Here is a 13,734-nt window from a genome sequence, read left to right as displayed (position 1 = left end):
CTATTTTTTGTTGAAGGCTACCAATTAGCCTGCTCGCAGCCTGAATTTCCTCACTAGCTACCGAGTTTGCACACTTTGTTCCAAGATCTATAAATGCATGAGAGTATAAAACAACATTTTTATTGAACCTTGTCAGGTTAGTCTTACCTGCACATCACTGTCTGTCGGTGATTCAAGGTCATCATTTAGTGATAGTCGTATGTCTCCGAGATCAAGATTTTATTTGAGGAAACATTTAAATTAAAAAGATCACTAACAGATCGATTAACAAGTAGTTCAATTTGCGGTAACTTTTCATTCGCCTCAAGAAGTTCGTCAATATGGACACATCGCCATTTTCCACCTTGAAATCCCACAAAATGCTGACAGCCACCTGCAATTCTTGGCAACTGGATGATAAAGATAATATGAACGGGTTTCGGGTCAAACGTTTCCAAAGATGTACGACGTGTTTGATCAACAAGATAACGACTGCATGCAATAAGATTTGAATTTTTCTCCCCGTCATCACACTGCACCAATAGGAGTCCTTCAGCACCTCCAAGTTTGATGAAGAAATCGCTAATCAATATAAATTTATGAGTTTACAATGAGGTAAAAACTTTAGTAAAAAAAAACAAAATAATAGACTTACTCCAAAGTTTTGACAAATTGTTGCTCCGTATGAAATTCTTGAAGACTTACACATCGTGATTGCCAGCCTAGGAAACCAGCTTCAGCTGCTATAGCACGAGCATTTGCTTCCGATAAAAGTCGCGAGTGGGTGGTTATCTGTAAAATAATTCAACAGTAAAATCACAGCATAGAAACAAGCAGCAGGGCTACGTCGCTGTGAAACTGGCTGCTGCATATTTAATTAGATTATTGGTTGCTGCTAGTTACCTCAGCGCTTCTATTGGTCGGAAAATTTAATGGCTGCTACTATGCTAATGACATGCGTAATACGATATGCCTTACACAAAAAATTTCAATAGAGTGAAACTACTGTTTGGTTTTATACTATGATAAAATGAAGTTCTTTTATTCTTCATTAAAAATCGCATTTTGAAGAAATAAAATATATATATGTCATATATTTGAAACCTGAACGAGAGAGCCACTGTCTGCTGTGCTGCCTTTTGTTTGAAAACAATGAACTAAATATTCCTTCAAACTTCCGTGGTGTTGATTTTGGTAATATTCCCTACGAATTTCAATGGCTCTGTCTTTTAACTGTGATACTGTGAGTCTGGCAATTGCATCAGGAGATGCACATTGTAAAAGGGTTTTCTTTGAATCTTCAAGTATCTAATAAACAACAAATTTTTATAGCTTTAATGGTCTTTGATATTCGCAAATTAATCATTGCAGATAAAAATAAAAGTGACAAGAAAGATATAGTAAACCACAACTGTGACATGTGAAATATATGACCTCTTGTGAAGTTTTAAACTAAATATTAAAAAATTCTTTTTCGTACTTACAATTCATATATATTCATAGCAAAAACATAAATTTATTATTCTTGCTATTTTTCTGTTACACCATGAATACTATACTTTGAAATATTCCTGGAATGTAAAAGTTTTACAAACATACCTTAAAATCAGAGTAACCATACTCAGATTTTTGAATCACCACAGTAGCTGCTGTATCACTGTGATAACCAACAAAACAATCACCTGGTCCAAATAAACTAAAATTGAAAATAATATCTGAGTTATTTCTAAGGTTTTTTGGTGCATGTGGATGCAACTTTGAGTTGATTGCAACTTTCCTAACACGCATGCACACTAAGAAAAATGGGAATTAGGGCATCGCATAATTCAAACTGTGAATACGAATTTAGGTGTAAGTTCAATTTATACGTGTTTTATTGTTTCATTTTCATTCCGACATGTAGAAATACTGTCTTGAAATTCTTGTGTAAATCATCATGGCATTTATTGCTTCTTTTCATAAATATAAACAATGCAATTCAAAACATAAAAAAACAAGACAATCCGAAACAAGTTGCAAGGGGTAGACAAAAAGTACTGGCACTCTTATAAAAATTACATGCTTATCAACGAAGCTGGTTGAAAACCAAACTAGCTATTGCATACCCACAGCATTATTTTTGCAATTTCTTAGTATTCTGTTTTTTCTCTTTTAATAGCCAGACTAAACTTATAGTTGACGATCGTGAACATAACATTTTTGTTTCATTTATTTTTTAACTGCATTTTTTATATTTCTGGAATATTCTCTCTAAATCTAAGGAGCAACAAACATTACAAATCTCTTAACTTTAATTTCCACGTTGCAAAACTTAAAAAATAAAACTTATCACAAACTTGATGAGACCCTATATGATCATGTTCATTGTTCAGTGTTTTCGTTCATGCAAATATATATTTTTAATGATATAGAGAATATCTTTGGGTCTAATATAATTCCTAGTCAAAAACCCTGTCCAATCCGAAGTCAAGAATGTTTATTCAAACTCTATACACTTATGGTCTAGGTAATATTGAAAAAAATTCTTAAACATTAATCGACGTCTTTCTAAATCAATTAAAAAAATCCCGATCAAAAACACTGGCAGTCCGTAAGTTTGATTGTGGGATGCAAATATTATCGTGCTTATTCAGTAAAAACAAGGAATTTCACAAAATTTGACGAAAATTGTATGACAAGTTCAACTGGCAAGACAAAATGTTAATATGTGAAGTCCATAAAAGTGCTCTTTCAGACTCCATTGAATAGGAATGGTTTGTCAAATAATTTAATACACCTTTCTTGTGATGAATATTCGTTCTTTGCTTTGGACAATTTTGCAACCCACTTCTCAAGTTCTTCAACCAAATCAGTTTGACGTTCAGTCAAGCCAGTTGACATCACCAGCAAATGTTTCTCAAGACGATTAATAAGAGGAATTGGAAAGCGTTTGTAAACGTCATCTTTTTCAGCAATCACTATCAATCTAGAATATGAAGTAGAAGTTTATATCATTTGAGACAGAACTTGGCAAAAATTTGTTCCAACAATATAAAACCATAATGGATTATCTATAGGAAGTGGTGCAATGAATTGAAGTGAAACAAAAATTGTTCCAGTGCTTATAGTATGTAATAAAGTAGATACAATAACCGTTATTGATCTTTCTTACAAAGAATGAGCATCACACAAAAAATTTACTTGAAATTGTCAGCAACACGGCACTTGACTCTGTGGTTTCCAAGGCCTAGATCGACGTATTTTGTTGATCAAGATACACGTAATACTACAAAAGATATAGGTACAAAGTTTATTATTTAGTTATAGCTGAAACTATTCCTCCGAATATAGCATTGATTAGCAAAATGAAAAATGCTGATAAATAAAAAAATTCATATTGACACGTGTAAAATACCCCATAGTCCCACTCTAAAACGAGCTCCACCTGGTCATTGGCTTTTACACCTATACGGTGTTTGCTCTACAGTTTGAAATTTAGAGTATTCCAAATCGCCATGCAGTTACAGCATAAATTATGCTAACCTGGTTTAAAGCATCATAAAGACTTTCATAGAGACTTTCCAAGTTAAGTAAAATCACCATTCTTCCTGTTTCCATGCAGACTTTAATACGATTTATATTTCGACAAATCTAAAATTGATATCATATTGAGCCCACTTGCAGACAAGGCTTTATACATACACATGGTTAGTTTTCCCAAACGTCCTGTAACTTATTGAATTGATTATAGGTGTCTTGTGTGTGTTTTAACAACGTCAAACATATCGAAAAAGTTATCAAAAATATATCAAAGCTGTTACAACTTATTTTAACAATAGAAAAGACAAAAATTCAAAACAGCATTAGCTTTACGGTTGATATGCAGCTATATTCACACGAATTGAAAATTGAAAAAAACGAGAAATGTTTCACGTTTTGAACTTTTGAGTTTTTTCAACGTTTGCAATGTAACAGCATTTTGACATGAAAAAATGCTTCATATTTTTATAGCATAGGAAAGAGACATAAAGTTTAATTTTGACCATTTTATGTAATTGATTGCATGAAACTCTACAAAATCATTAATTTTAAAAGTGTCAGGAAGCTATTGTGATTAAACAATGTGTTCTAACTTGGCTTTCAGCCTTTCCGTGCTAAGTATTTACAAATTCAATATAAATAACTATTCTTTGCTTTAAAAAATAATAAGTTTAATGTAATAGAATAAGAGCAATATACTACTTATTTCTACAAAGCACAATTTTCAATTATATATACCTGTGTGTATTGTTGATCTTTTGGAAAACTGCTGCCAAAAATCACTTCAGGCTCGTGCTTATGAAAGTTGTTGCCTTGTAGTAATCTCAATGCTGCATAGTTCTCAGTCAAAACAAGTAAATAACGGCTTTCTCTGAAATTTTAATACGTATGGATGTAAGAATTATGATATCACAACAGTCATTTGTGCACTGGTAGGCTTGGCACATGACTATAGTTTGAATAATTTAGTATGAAATACCCTTCATTCTCTGTTCTACCCAAACTGTCTTGAATAAGACTGACGGGAAGACATTCCGGTGAAGGAGTCTAAGAACATTGCATATTAAATTAAAATCCGAAAACTTTAACAAGTTTTTTTTATTGTATGCGTAGTACATTACCTTTATATGTTTAAGCCTTCGGAAATGTCGACTAAATATTTCAACAGGATTAACATCATCCAAACCACTAAAATTTCTTCTGATGCACTGCTCTAATTTAGTATCACCAATCCAAGCACCATCATTAGTAACTCTAGCTGATCCATTTACCATCTTTACAAGACTATTCAAACAACAAGGAACAAACGCAGTGTTTTTTACAGAAGATAGTTCCAATTTAAGACTACATTATAAAATGTAGACGCTAAGCTTAAAGCCAACATATACAGAATGTACTCGTACAAATTGTTTTGATGTACTTTAAAATAAAAATATAGAGTACGAAAACACATTCATACCTATAAAAATCTCTCAGACCAAAGAATTCGTCTTTTTGAGCGTTTTCTAGAGTTTTGGAGACTTTCTGCTGTTCATACAAATCAAAATATCCTTCGCACAACTTTTTCATGATTCCTTCAATATTATCATCATCATTGCAAGAACATATACCCCTAAAAAATTTGTAATGACCAGGAACAGTAATTTGTAAATTTGTTAAAGAAACACTCATTTTATGTTTTGATCACAGGTCTTATTTGCAATACGTTAAGGTGGTGATTGCTACAAAATTCAACAAAATGTTTTATTAGCGTTTACAATTCTTGAAGCAATAGTCATACAAGTTTTCATTGGAATTCATAAAAAACATACTGAAAAAGTATTTTAGAAAAGATCACAGGTGACCAGTCATGTATGATCAATTTCATATATTTAAATGAGAGTTTACTGAAATTAAATCGATATGTTTGCTACAAACCTTGCACTGTCCAGAAGTTCAGTTTGGCTTGGGGCTCCTCTACTCAACATTATTCCACGATTCATTTTTGCAGGGTCCAACGCCCAGTTTGACAAACCAATAAAACCTACACGGTTATGATCAAGTGTCTTTCCAGATTCTTCAGAAGTGGCTGTACCGTCTTCAAGTAATGGATGAAGTGTCTTAAGTGGCATCAATGGTGAATCTTCAGCTAAACCAATTTCGTCTAACACAACTACGGAGACAAACTTGCTCAAATCTTTGTCTTTCTGAAGTTGGGAACATTGTTTAAAGATGGAGACGATGCCATCAGGTGTAGATAAAGGGCTGCATTGATACGATTGCATGTGTATCTAAATATATTTTAAAATATGGATTATTATACGCTTTCCATATAACTATGAGCAAAACAGCCAGGAAAGAAAATTAACGAATTTCAATCAAAACTATAGCAACAAAGCTATCTAGCACTAAAGTGTCGCTACGTTCAGTAAAAAATCAAGAATTGCATTTAGGACAGTCAGCTGGAAGCTTAAGGTAGCTTGTTCCTTTAGAAAAAAACTTTTGGCAAAGTTGAAAAAACTTTCTCACCTGTTTCAAATTCTTAAACAGTTCGCTGTTAGAATTTCCAGCTTGCATGTTGGTTGATATTACATCTTTTGCTAGAGACTTTGAGCTGCCTGGTTTACCGACTACAAATAAAGGGATTCGTAGTTCTGCACATATCGCCATCATAAAAACATTTTCACAAAGTGCTGTATTTCTTGCAATATTCTGGCCAAGTTCCACATCGTGCAAAAACGTTCGTTGACACCTTTTGTAAAAAAACATTATTTATATATTTACCAAGTTCCAAGAATGGAATCATATCAGCTAAGTTCGTCAACTGTCGTTATTAACTTCACGTAAATACAAACTTTAATTATAATTTCAAATTGACATTTACAAAATGAGTTATAATGTCGCTTCATCAGGTTTTGTTTGAGTAAGGCACGTACGTATAGAAGTGGCAAAAATACAGTACAAATTATGAGAGAGATTTTTTTAAACATCTAGGTCATTAACACTTAAGACTCTTACTTTACTATTTCATCCACCATCCTTTTAACACCTCCAGGAAGTGGGCATGATTTGTCAAAATACTTGCTGATGTACCGGGAATACGCATGTCTTTCATTTAGTCGTGCATAATAACAAACACCAATACCTTGGACGATGGAAAACACAATACGATTTAAAGGCTAAAGAAAAAGGGATAATCATTTTGAGTGTTGATAATTGTGTTCACCGTAAATATTATCACGGTTGACAACAAATACAGAAACAGTAATAAACTGTGAGCAAATTTGAATACAAAATAAGCTTATAAAATTGAGATGTGAGTTCTGGACATGGTACAATGACATATCGTTTCAAGTAAATTTGACTTGCCAGAAAAAGGAAATTACCAACAATTATAGCTGTTGGGTTTATCGAACGCAAGCCAAATAACATCACACGACTATAATTCATAAACGTTTTTGTGTACCATAAAACTAAACTTAATCTTACCAAACTTTCCTCATCTTCTTCTTCACTGTCACTGGAATCATATTCCTCTCGGTGAGAATCATTAACAATTTTCATTATTAAATCATAATTGTGGTAAAACCAGTTTATTACTGTCATTGTTCGTTCAACATCACGAAGGCTGACAAAGCTACATTCGTTCTAATCAAAAGAGGGGAAAATGTTTGTGGATCATAAATTGATCCGACATTTAAATGGCTCTTGAAAAGATCTTTTTAATGTTCTACCTTTTGTTTCCGCATGTATTTTTGGGAAGATGACAAAATTTTAGCAATACATGAAGCTTGGACATCATTTCCACTTATTTTTTCATCGGATGTAGCAGATGTCTTAAATTGTAAAATGTTGACATATATATTTTGTGTATAAGTATTCGATAGGTAATATTTCAATGTTTATTTGTTGGTCATGTTCATCGGTTGATAAAGCATATAAATTTGTATTATGATATCACATATACTTTGTTGCATAGTTTTTTCATTTTTATTGGAACATCATGTTCATCTTTCTATGTTAATAACAACTACGTGGAAAACATTGAAACTTACCGGTATTATTGAAGGCGTGGTCACATATCTCTTCACTATTTGTCTGGTATATAGTTCTTCAGTGTGATCTGTCAGCTGACCAAAGTCCCAGACAAGAGGTCGCATACTTTCAGGTAAAGGATGGACACGATACACGAGCTGGCGGAGAGGAATGGAGCCTGCGAAAGATAAATATAACATCATAAACTATTTATAAAATCAAACATAAAACTTCTTTAATAAAAAACGAGCTTTATCTGCAAATTAACGAAGAAAAAATCAATTTGATGATTATTAGATATAGTTGTCACGTTTCAAAACAAAGATTACGGGTATTTTATCAATTATAATAAAGGAACAATTATTCGTTACACTAATTTAATTCCGTACCTAGTTTATCTTCAGTCTCGTCAGCAGAAACATGGTAACCCAAACCAGCTGATTCCAATTTTTTAATCATCTCGTCAGTGTGTCTTAAATGAAGTAATAGTGGTAACTTTATAAATGTCTGATACAATCCATAGCAAAGATTATTTAAAAACAACACAAATTTAAAATTAGTAACTAACTTCCTGTATGGATTACACGCGGCAATAAAATGAAGACTAGTCAATTTTGGATCGATATATCGTCCCTTCACTCGTCGATCAACCATTATCTCTTTGATGAGATCAATTGCATCTGTTGTATTTGCTTCATCAAAGAACAAAATTGTGTCAACATTTATTTTTTGGTTACATAAAGCCAAAATTTCCGCCTCGGCAACTTTCTTCTCTATTTCGTCGTAGCTTGTTCCGCCATGAACCTGTATAAACACAATTGAGCAACTGTGATCGATATCTAGGTGAGAATTTTTACAGATGCAAACATTCACTAGAAAGTTACGTTTCCTTCAAAATGAATGATCCTGTTTTGCCAAATACATTATAGCATCACAAGTAACTCAAATTTTATGAAAAATGCAGTAACAAGATCAATGGAAGTCAGGTAAGACTCGTAATTACGAATTGTTTGCGGCTGCAAAATGAAATTCGCAAACCTTCATGAGAAGTAAGTTCTTTGGTCCATCAAGTCCAGCCTGAAGCTGACACATAAATCGTATCAATCTTGTTTTACCACAACCCGTTTCTCCCATGATAATGACAGGAATGCCACATCTATACAGAAAAAAGAAAAGAAGAACGTGCGTTACATAATTCCAGGTTGCAGTGATTCAATCAAGGCAACAGGGACGTTTACTGACGTATTCCCCAATTCAAATACAGAGATGAGAGATGTTTAATTCTTACCATGTTTATAGAAATGAATGGTATGTCTACTGAGTTAAAATCTTCAAAATTAATATGGAGTTTTTGCCTGAATAGTGTCCATAAACAATGGCTAAAATCAGTATGGTATTCTTGTGCATGGAAAGTTTTCATTTCTTTCCATTAAAACAAAAATAAAATAGACAAATGACAATTTCAACTTTTTCGTATATATATTTAGCGACCTGTAATATACTTTGAAAAATATGTACCAAATTTTACTCAATTTACCTAAATCTCATGTGAATGGCCAAAATTTTCTCAACGTTGTCAGTGGTAAGCTCGTACGTTGGATCAGGATCATGAGGATAATCAATACCCATGACCTGACATAAGTCGTTAATCCTCACATCACTAGAAAATAACCATACACCTAACTGTAAATGCCGTTGCTATGGCAATAAAAGTTATTCACTTTTTTGAAACTTTTACAAGAAAAAAATTGAGGTCTCTACTCCAAACTATGAAAACAAGATTGTATCTTGTTACTTGTAGTCTTGTATGTCAATAATAACAAACTAACCGTCCACTTATTTCGTAGTTTACATCAAAATCTACTCCTTGCACTTTCAGTTGACCTCTTAAAGTGGTTGGCATCAAACGTTGTTCTAAAATAGTTCTATTTCCAGGGTCCAGCAAGTCTCCGTTATCATTCAACAAGAATCCCAGAAACGTCATACTGTGACGATCATGGTTGAAGAAAATATATGGATGCGGACTGAAAGAAAATTAAACATATTTAAAAATAAGAAATAACCACATGAATTATGTTTTACAGAGAATGATAATTACTCAACAGTGATTAAAGAAAAAGGTTTGTATCATTCTCATTCATTGTTGCCATTAGTTTAATATTTAGTATTTATAAAAGTAGATCACTGTAAGGACATGGAGTTCAATGAGAAGATACATTATACTAATTACATAAACTTATTTGAATAGTTTTACATTAAAACATAGAATGTTTGCAACGGCCGCCATGTTGGTAGAAAATCCCACATAGTGAAGTCTCATAAAGGTTGATATCATGCATCGTCACTTTGGTGTAACCTTCCAACATAGCCGTTTTGACGTCACATGCACGAAAACACTCTATTGAGTTATTTCAAATGTACCTTAATTCCCAACGTCGACGTATTTGAAAGGGCTCTAGATCGTCATTTACCACCTCATCAGCATCATCGATACCCAAATTGCGATCACTTAGCGATCTGGTAGCGAAGTCCTAGAACAAAAACAATTTAAACGAGCTAAAAAAACTTGATGAACAAGGTAGAAACATCTATTTTAAACTAGCTATATTTTTAAACAAAAGCATCTCTAGAATCTCTAAGCCAGTACAGACAACATTTAAAATAAAATTAAAAAATGGATTTGAAATGCGTAAAAAGTTAAGATCAAATTGCAAAAAGTAATTTTTAAAAGTAGAAATTTGTGCAATTGTTCAGAAAAGTGCCGTTGTGAACACACAAATAGAAATCTTTTCATAAGTCAAGACAAGCGGGAGTGATTCAACGTAGAACAGAAGAGATTTTACAAGCAATGAAACAATGGTCGCTACAAGTTAAGCTAACTATTGAAAAACTACGTGAAAATGTAAATCTTACCCGTGACATTTGGATCATAAAACGCACGGCAAACGTCTTGAAACCTTGCAACAAATCTCCAACCAAGTTAGTATCACAAAAGACACTTTCCTCACAATCATGGAGTTGAACATTCAAAAAGTTAGCAAAGTGATGAAGCTCGGCCCATGATGGATCGCGTATTCCACAGTATCTGAATTAAATGAAAATCCATATGTCTATAAATGTAGCCATTCAAAAAAGTAAATGAAATAAAAAAAAACTACATTGCATTATGAATTAAAAACCTCAAAGCTAAGAAAATCAAATTATGTTAATATTGCAGATAAAATATATATGATTAAATACGTACAAGATTCGCTTTTTACAAATGTTATTTCTTAGTGACATTTACTTACTGGATTAAAATAGTCAACGCGTTATTTGGATCGCTTACAGCAACACGAGGATCATTGATAAATGAAAAATTGTCCAAGTTAGCACCAGTGGATACATGCAATAAATATTGGAATGCTCGTTGATATTCATCACTGTTGAATTCCTCTTTGTCGAAGCTCGTATCTCCTAAATATTTTTCAAACATTTTAGTGAAGTAGAAAAAATACTTACGTCTTTAAAAGTATTGAAAGAACGATTACGTATTGTAACGTCAAAAACTGGCAACATCAACACGATTCAATTCATGACATGAATTGATAATAAGTATGTATTGAACAGTACATTTTTTTATGTGAAAAAAAAATGTTATCAAATGATAAATGCCATATCATATATAATACAGGGAGTACAAAAGTGAACTCTTGATACAAGTCCTTTAGGCATAAAGGTGATTTTTGTGTGTTTCTAAGCACTTTCATGTAATTTGGCAAAGTTGGCGTTGAAATTTTTGAAAACATACTTACAAGTTTTTTCCAGTGAGAAAACTGTGGTAAAAATTAACACAAGCCATGTGCACAAAAATCACTCGTAACCATGAGTCAAAACATAAATTGTGTCGCGCAAGCTGTCGAAGTTTTAAGAACTTAAGTGCATTTTGGGAAATTTGCATAAATTACTATAGACAGCTAATAAGTTAACTCTTATAGGTGGAAGTAAAGTAATAAATCTCGGTTTAATACGTGATACGGGAAAAAATCCAAGTTTTAATTTGTTGCGTTGATAAGAGCAAGGTCTATGTTGAAGGACTTTTAATAACAGCTCTCACACTATGAAAAAATATTGCAATCTTAAAAATTTCAATACTAGCTGTACCAGAGAACTTTTTCGAGTACATTTCTGTAAGAGACCATTGTCTTGGTTTATATTTTTTCTATTTACCCTTTGTGCAAAATGTTAACTTTGGCTCCTCAGGCGAAGTCATGTATGTGTGAAAATATTTCTTACCATCTCTTCGTAATTGCAAATTTCTTAATGTTTCCCTTGGTGAAAGACAATGGATACGTGGTAAAAACTTCATGAACGAATACTTGCCACTTGACGGTCGATTTCGTGAGTTCTACGGATATAAGTGATAGTAATTTTTGAATACTGAGCAAATCTCAATATTTTTATGCTAGCTTATGCTAAAAAACAAAATTCAGATACTTTAGAAATATCGAATAAATGATAACGACAAAATATCAATACAACAAACATTTTTTTATCAACTAAATATTAAATGGTAATAACTTGAGTACAGCAAAGCTGAGTGTTTTTAGCAAAAATGTTTATTTTAATTGTAACGAAAATTAAAAGAACTTACTAAGTATTTGTATATTAGCAATAAACTACAACTATTACCTTGGATAATCTCTTAAATGAACAAGAATGCTCATTTTTTTGTAAAAATCAAATAAAATATGAAAAATTTGTACCGGATTTTGATTCGTAGGAAAATTATCAGATGTTAACATCGCAAATGTCTTGTCAGTTGTGTGTTCAACAATATACAAATCGGTTGTTTTTCTTCGCCAAATATTTCCATTGTTATCTTTGACAGATCCAAGGATCAACAGTTTAAAAAGAAAGTCATCAAGTCCTTTTGATACCTTAAAAAATTTTACTGTTACACTTGTTTCTAAGACAATAAGAGTTCCTCATTAAAATATCTTCATTTTCATTACAAACTTTTTTCACTTAGCTGTAAGTGTACAACTTACTGATTGAGAAATGTCTAGATGAAAAATTCTTGAAACAGGAGCATCTCTTTTTGGAGCATGTGAAAGAAGGTGACGAGTGATCGAATTGCCCTCAACACACACTCCATGGACTGGGATAGTACAACACAATGATGATTGGAAATTTCGGGAATTTCTCTTTATAGTGCTTGAAAGACTTTCTTCTAATTGTTTAGTCAGACGTTTTACAATCAAACTTTTCCCCATTCCTGCTCTAGATGACTGGATAAAACGCACACATGAGCTATAAAAAGAAAAACAGTTTTCTAGCTACATTTTTTTCACGTGTTTTAAAGACAAATTTTTTGACAAAATCTAGAAAGTCTAAATCTTTAAGACCTCTTATCCAAAACCGATTTCCCTTCTAACTTCAAATATAGCTACATTCCATGGCATGCAAAAAATATTAATGTTTAGCGAATAAAAAGACGCTTATATAATACATACTTTTCTTCATCTACAATAGTCGCTGGCATGAAAGCCTTGTTGATAAGTTGATTTTTACAAACAAGTTTTTCTTTCAAATATTTTTGGACGCCTTCCAATGACGTTAGTGGAGGAAATGAGCGACGATAGGGATCTAATGTTCTCACCATATTTGATTTATCATTTTCAATACTGCATATTACGACCAAGTGATATTCTGAGATATAAAAAGAAGCAAACAATGACATTCTCCAATAAATCACTTGAATCAAAATGTCAATGACAATGCTTTCAATTAAAGAGACAAAAACGTTCATTTAAAACAAACTGGGGGGAGGTTGAATGTTGGCATTGAATGAGTACCAATAACATACAATGCTGTATCGTTGAAAGTGCATTAACTTACTGGATCGTCCTTGCGTTAAAAAATCAAGTAAACGTAATGCTTCCTGACTGACGTCAAAGTCCAAAAGATCTGCATTAACAAGACAAAACAATCGACCAGTATCGTCAACTACAGCTCGTCGCCAAAGTAGTTCAACCTATATTAAACCATTTAAGACAAATCTTTACAAAGCAAACGTTTACATTTCAATATATCATTGATGTAGGGCGAATAAAAAGTTCATGAAAGGCAAGGTTAGCAATGGTTATATGTCAAATACACAATCACAAGAAACTAAAAATGTTACAAAACAAAATATGTTTCTCGTTCATTTAAGACAAGAACAAAACCTCAGAAAATACA

At 32.6% G+C, this 13,734-nt stretch overlaps 1 protein-coding gene across 1 annotated transcript; it reads right to left on the bottom strand.

Moving 5' to 3' along the window:
• Positions 1 to 94: 94 nt before the first annotated feature.
• Positions 95 to 13,524, bottom strand: LOC124455045 (E3 ubiquitin-protein ligase rnf213-alpha-like). The gene is given in 31 exon segments (XM_047005801.1): positions 95 to 561; positions 635 to 771; positions 1,084 to 1,287; positions 1,579 to 1,675; positions 2,756 to 2,944; positions 3,160 to 3,221; positions 3,224 to 3,244; positions 3,502 to 3,609; positions 4,237 to 4,369; positions 4,478 to 4,545; positions 4,620 to 4,782; positions 4,958 to 5,110; positions 5,416 to 5,768; positions 6,007 to 6,229; positions 6,496 to 6,656; positions 6,967 to 7,125; positions 7,212 to 7,313; positions 7,533 to 7,690; positions 7,902 to 7,984; positions 8,081 to 8,316; positions 8,551 to 8,668; positions 9,050 to 9,172; positions 9,342 to 9,536; positions 9,934 to 10,043; positions 10,426 to 10,597; positions 10,803 to 10,968; positions 11,788 to 11,899; positions 12,258 to 12,431; positions 12,543 to 12,804; positions 13,008 to 13,203; positions 13,393 to 13,524. Coding segments are annotated over 30 exon segments (4,767 nt in total). The 5' UTR covers positions 13,157 to 13,203; positions 13,393 to 13,524; the 3' UTR covers positions 95 to 185.
• Positions 13,525 to 13,734: the final 210 nt, after the last annotated feature.

The sequence above is a fragment of the Xenia sp. Carnegie-2017 genome, unplaced genomic scaffold, assembly GCF_021976095.1.
Source record: "Xenia sp. Carnegie-2017 unplaced genomic scaffold, XeniaSp_v1 HiC_scaffold_3, whole genome shotgun sequence".
In the NCBI taxonomy this organism is placed as follows: domain Eukaryota; kingdom Metazoa; phylum Cnidaria; class Anthozoa; order Malacalcyonacea; family Xeniidae; genus Xenia; species Xenia sp. Carnegie-2017.
The sequence above is the reverse complement of the archived record's forward strand: the minus strand, read 5'-3'. Positions and strand labels throughout refer to the sequence as shown.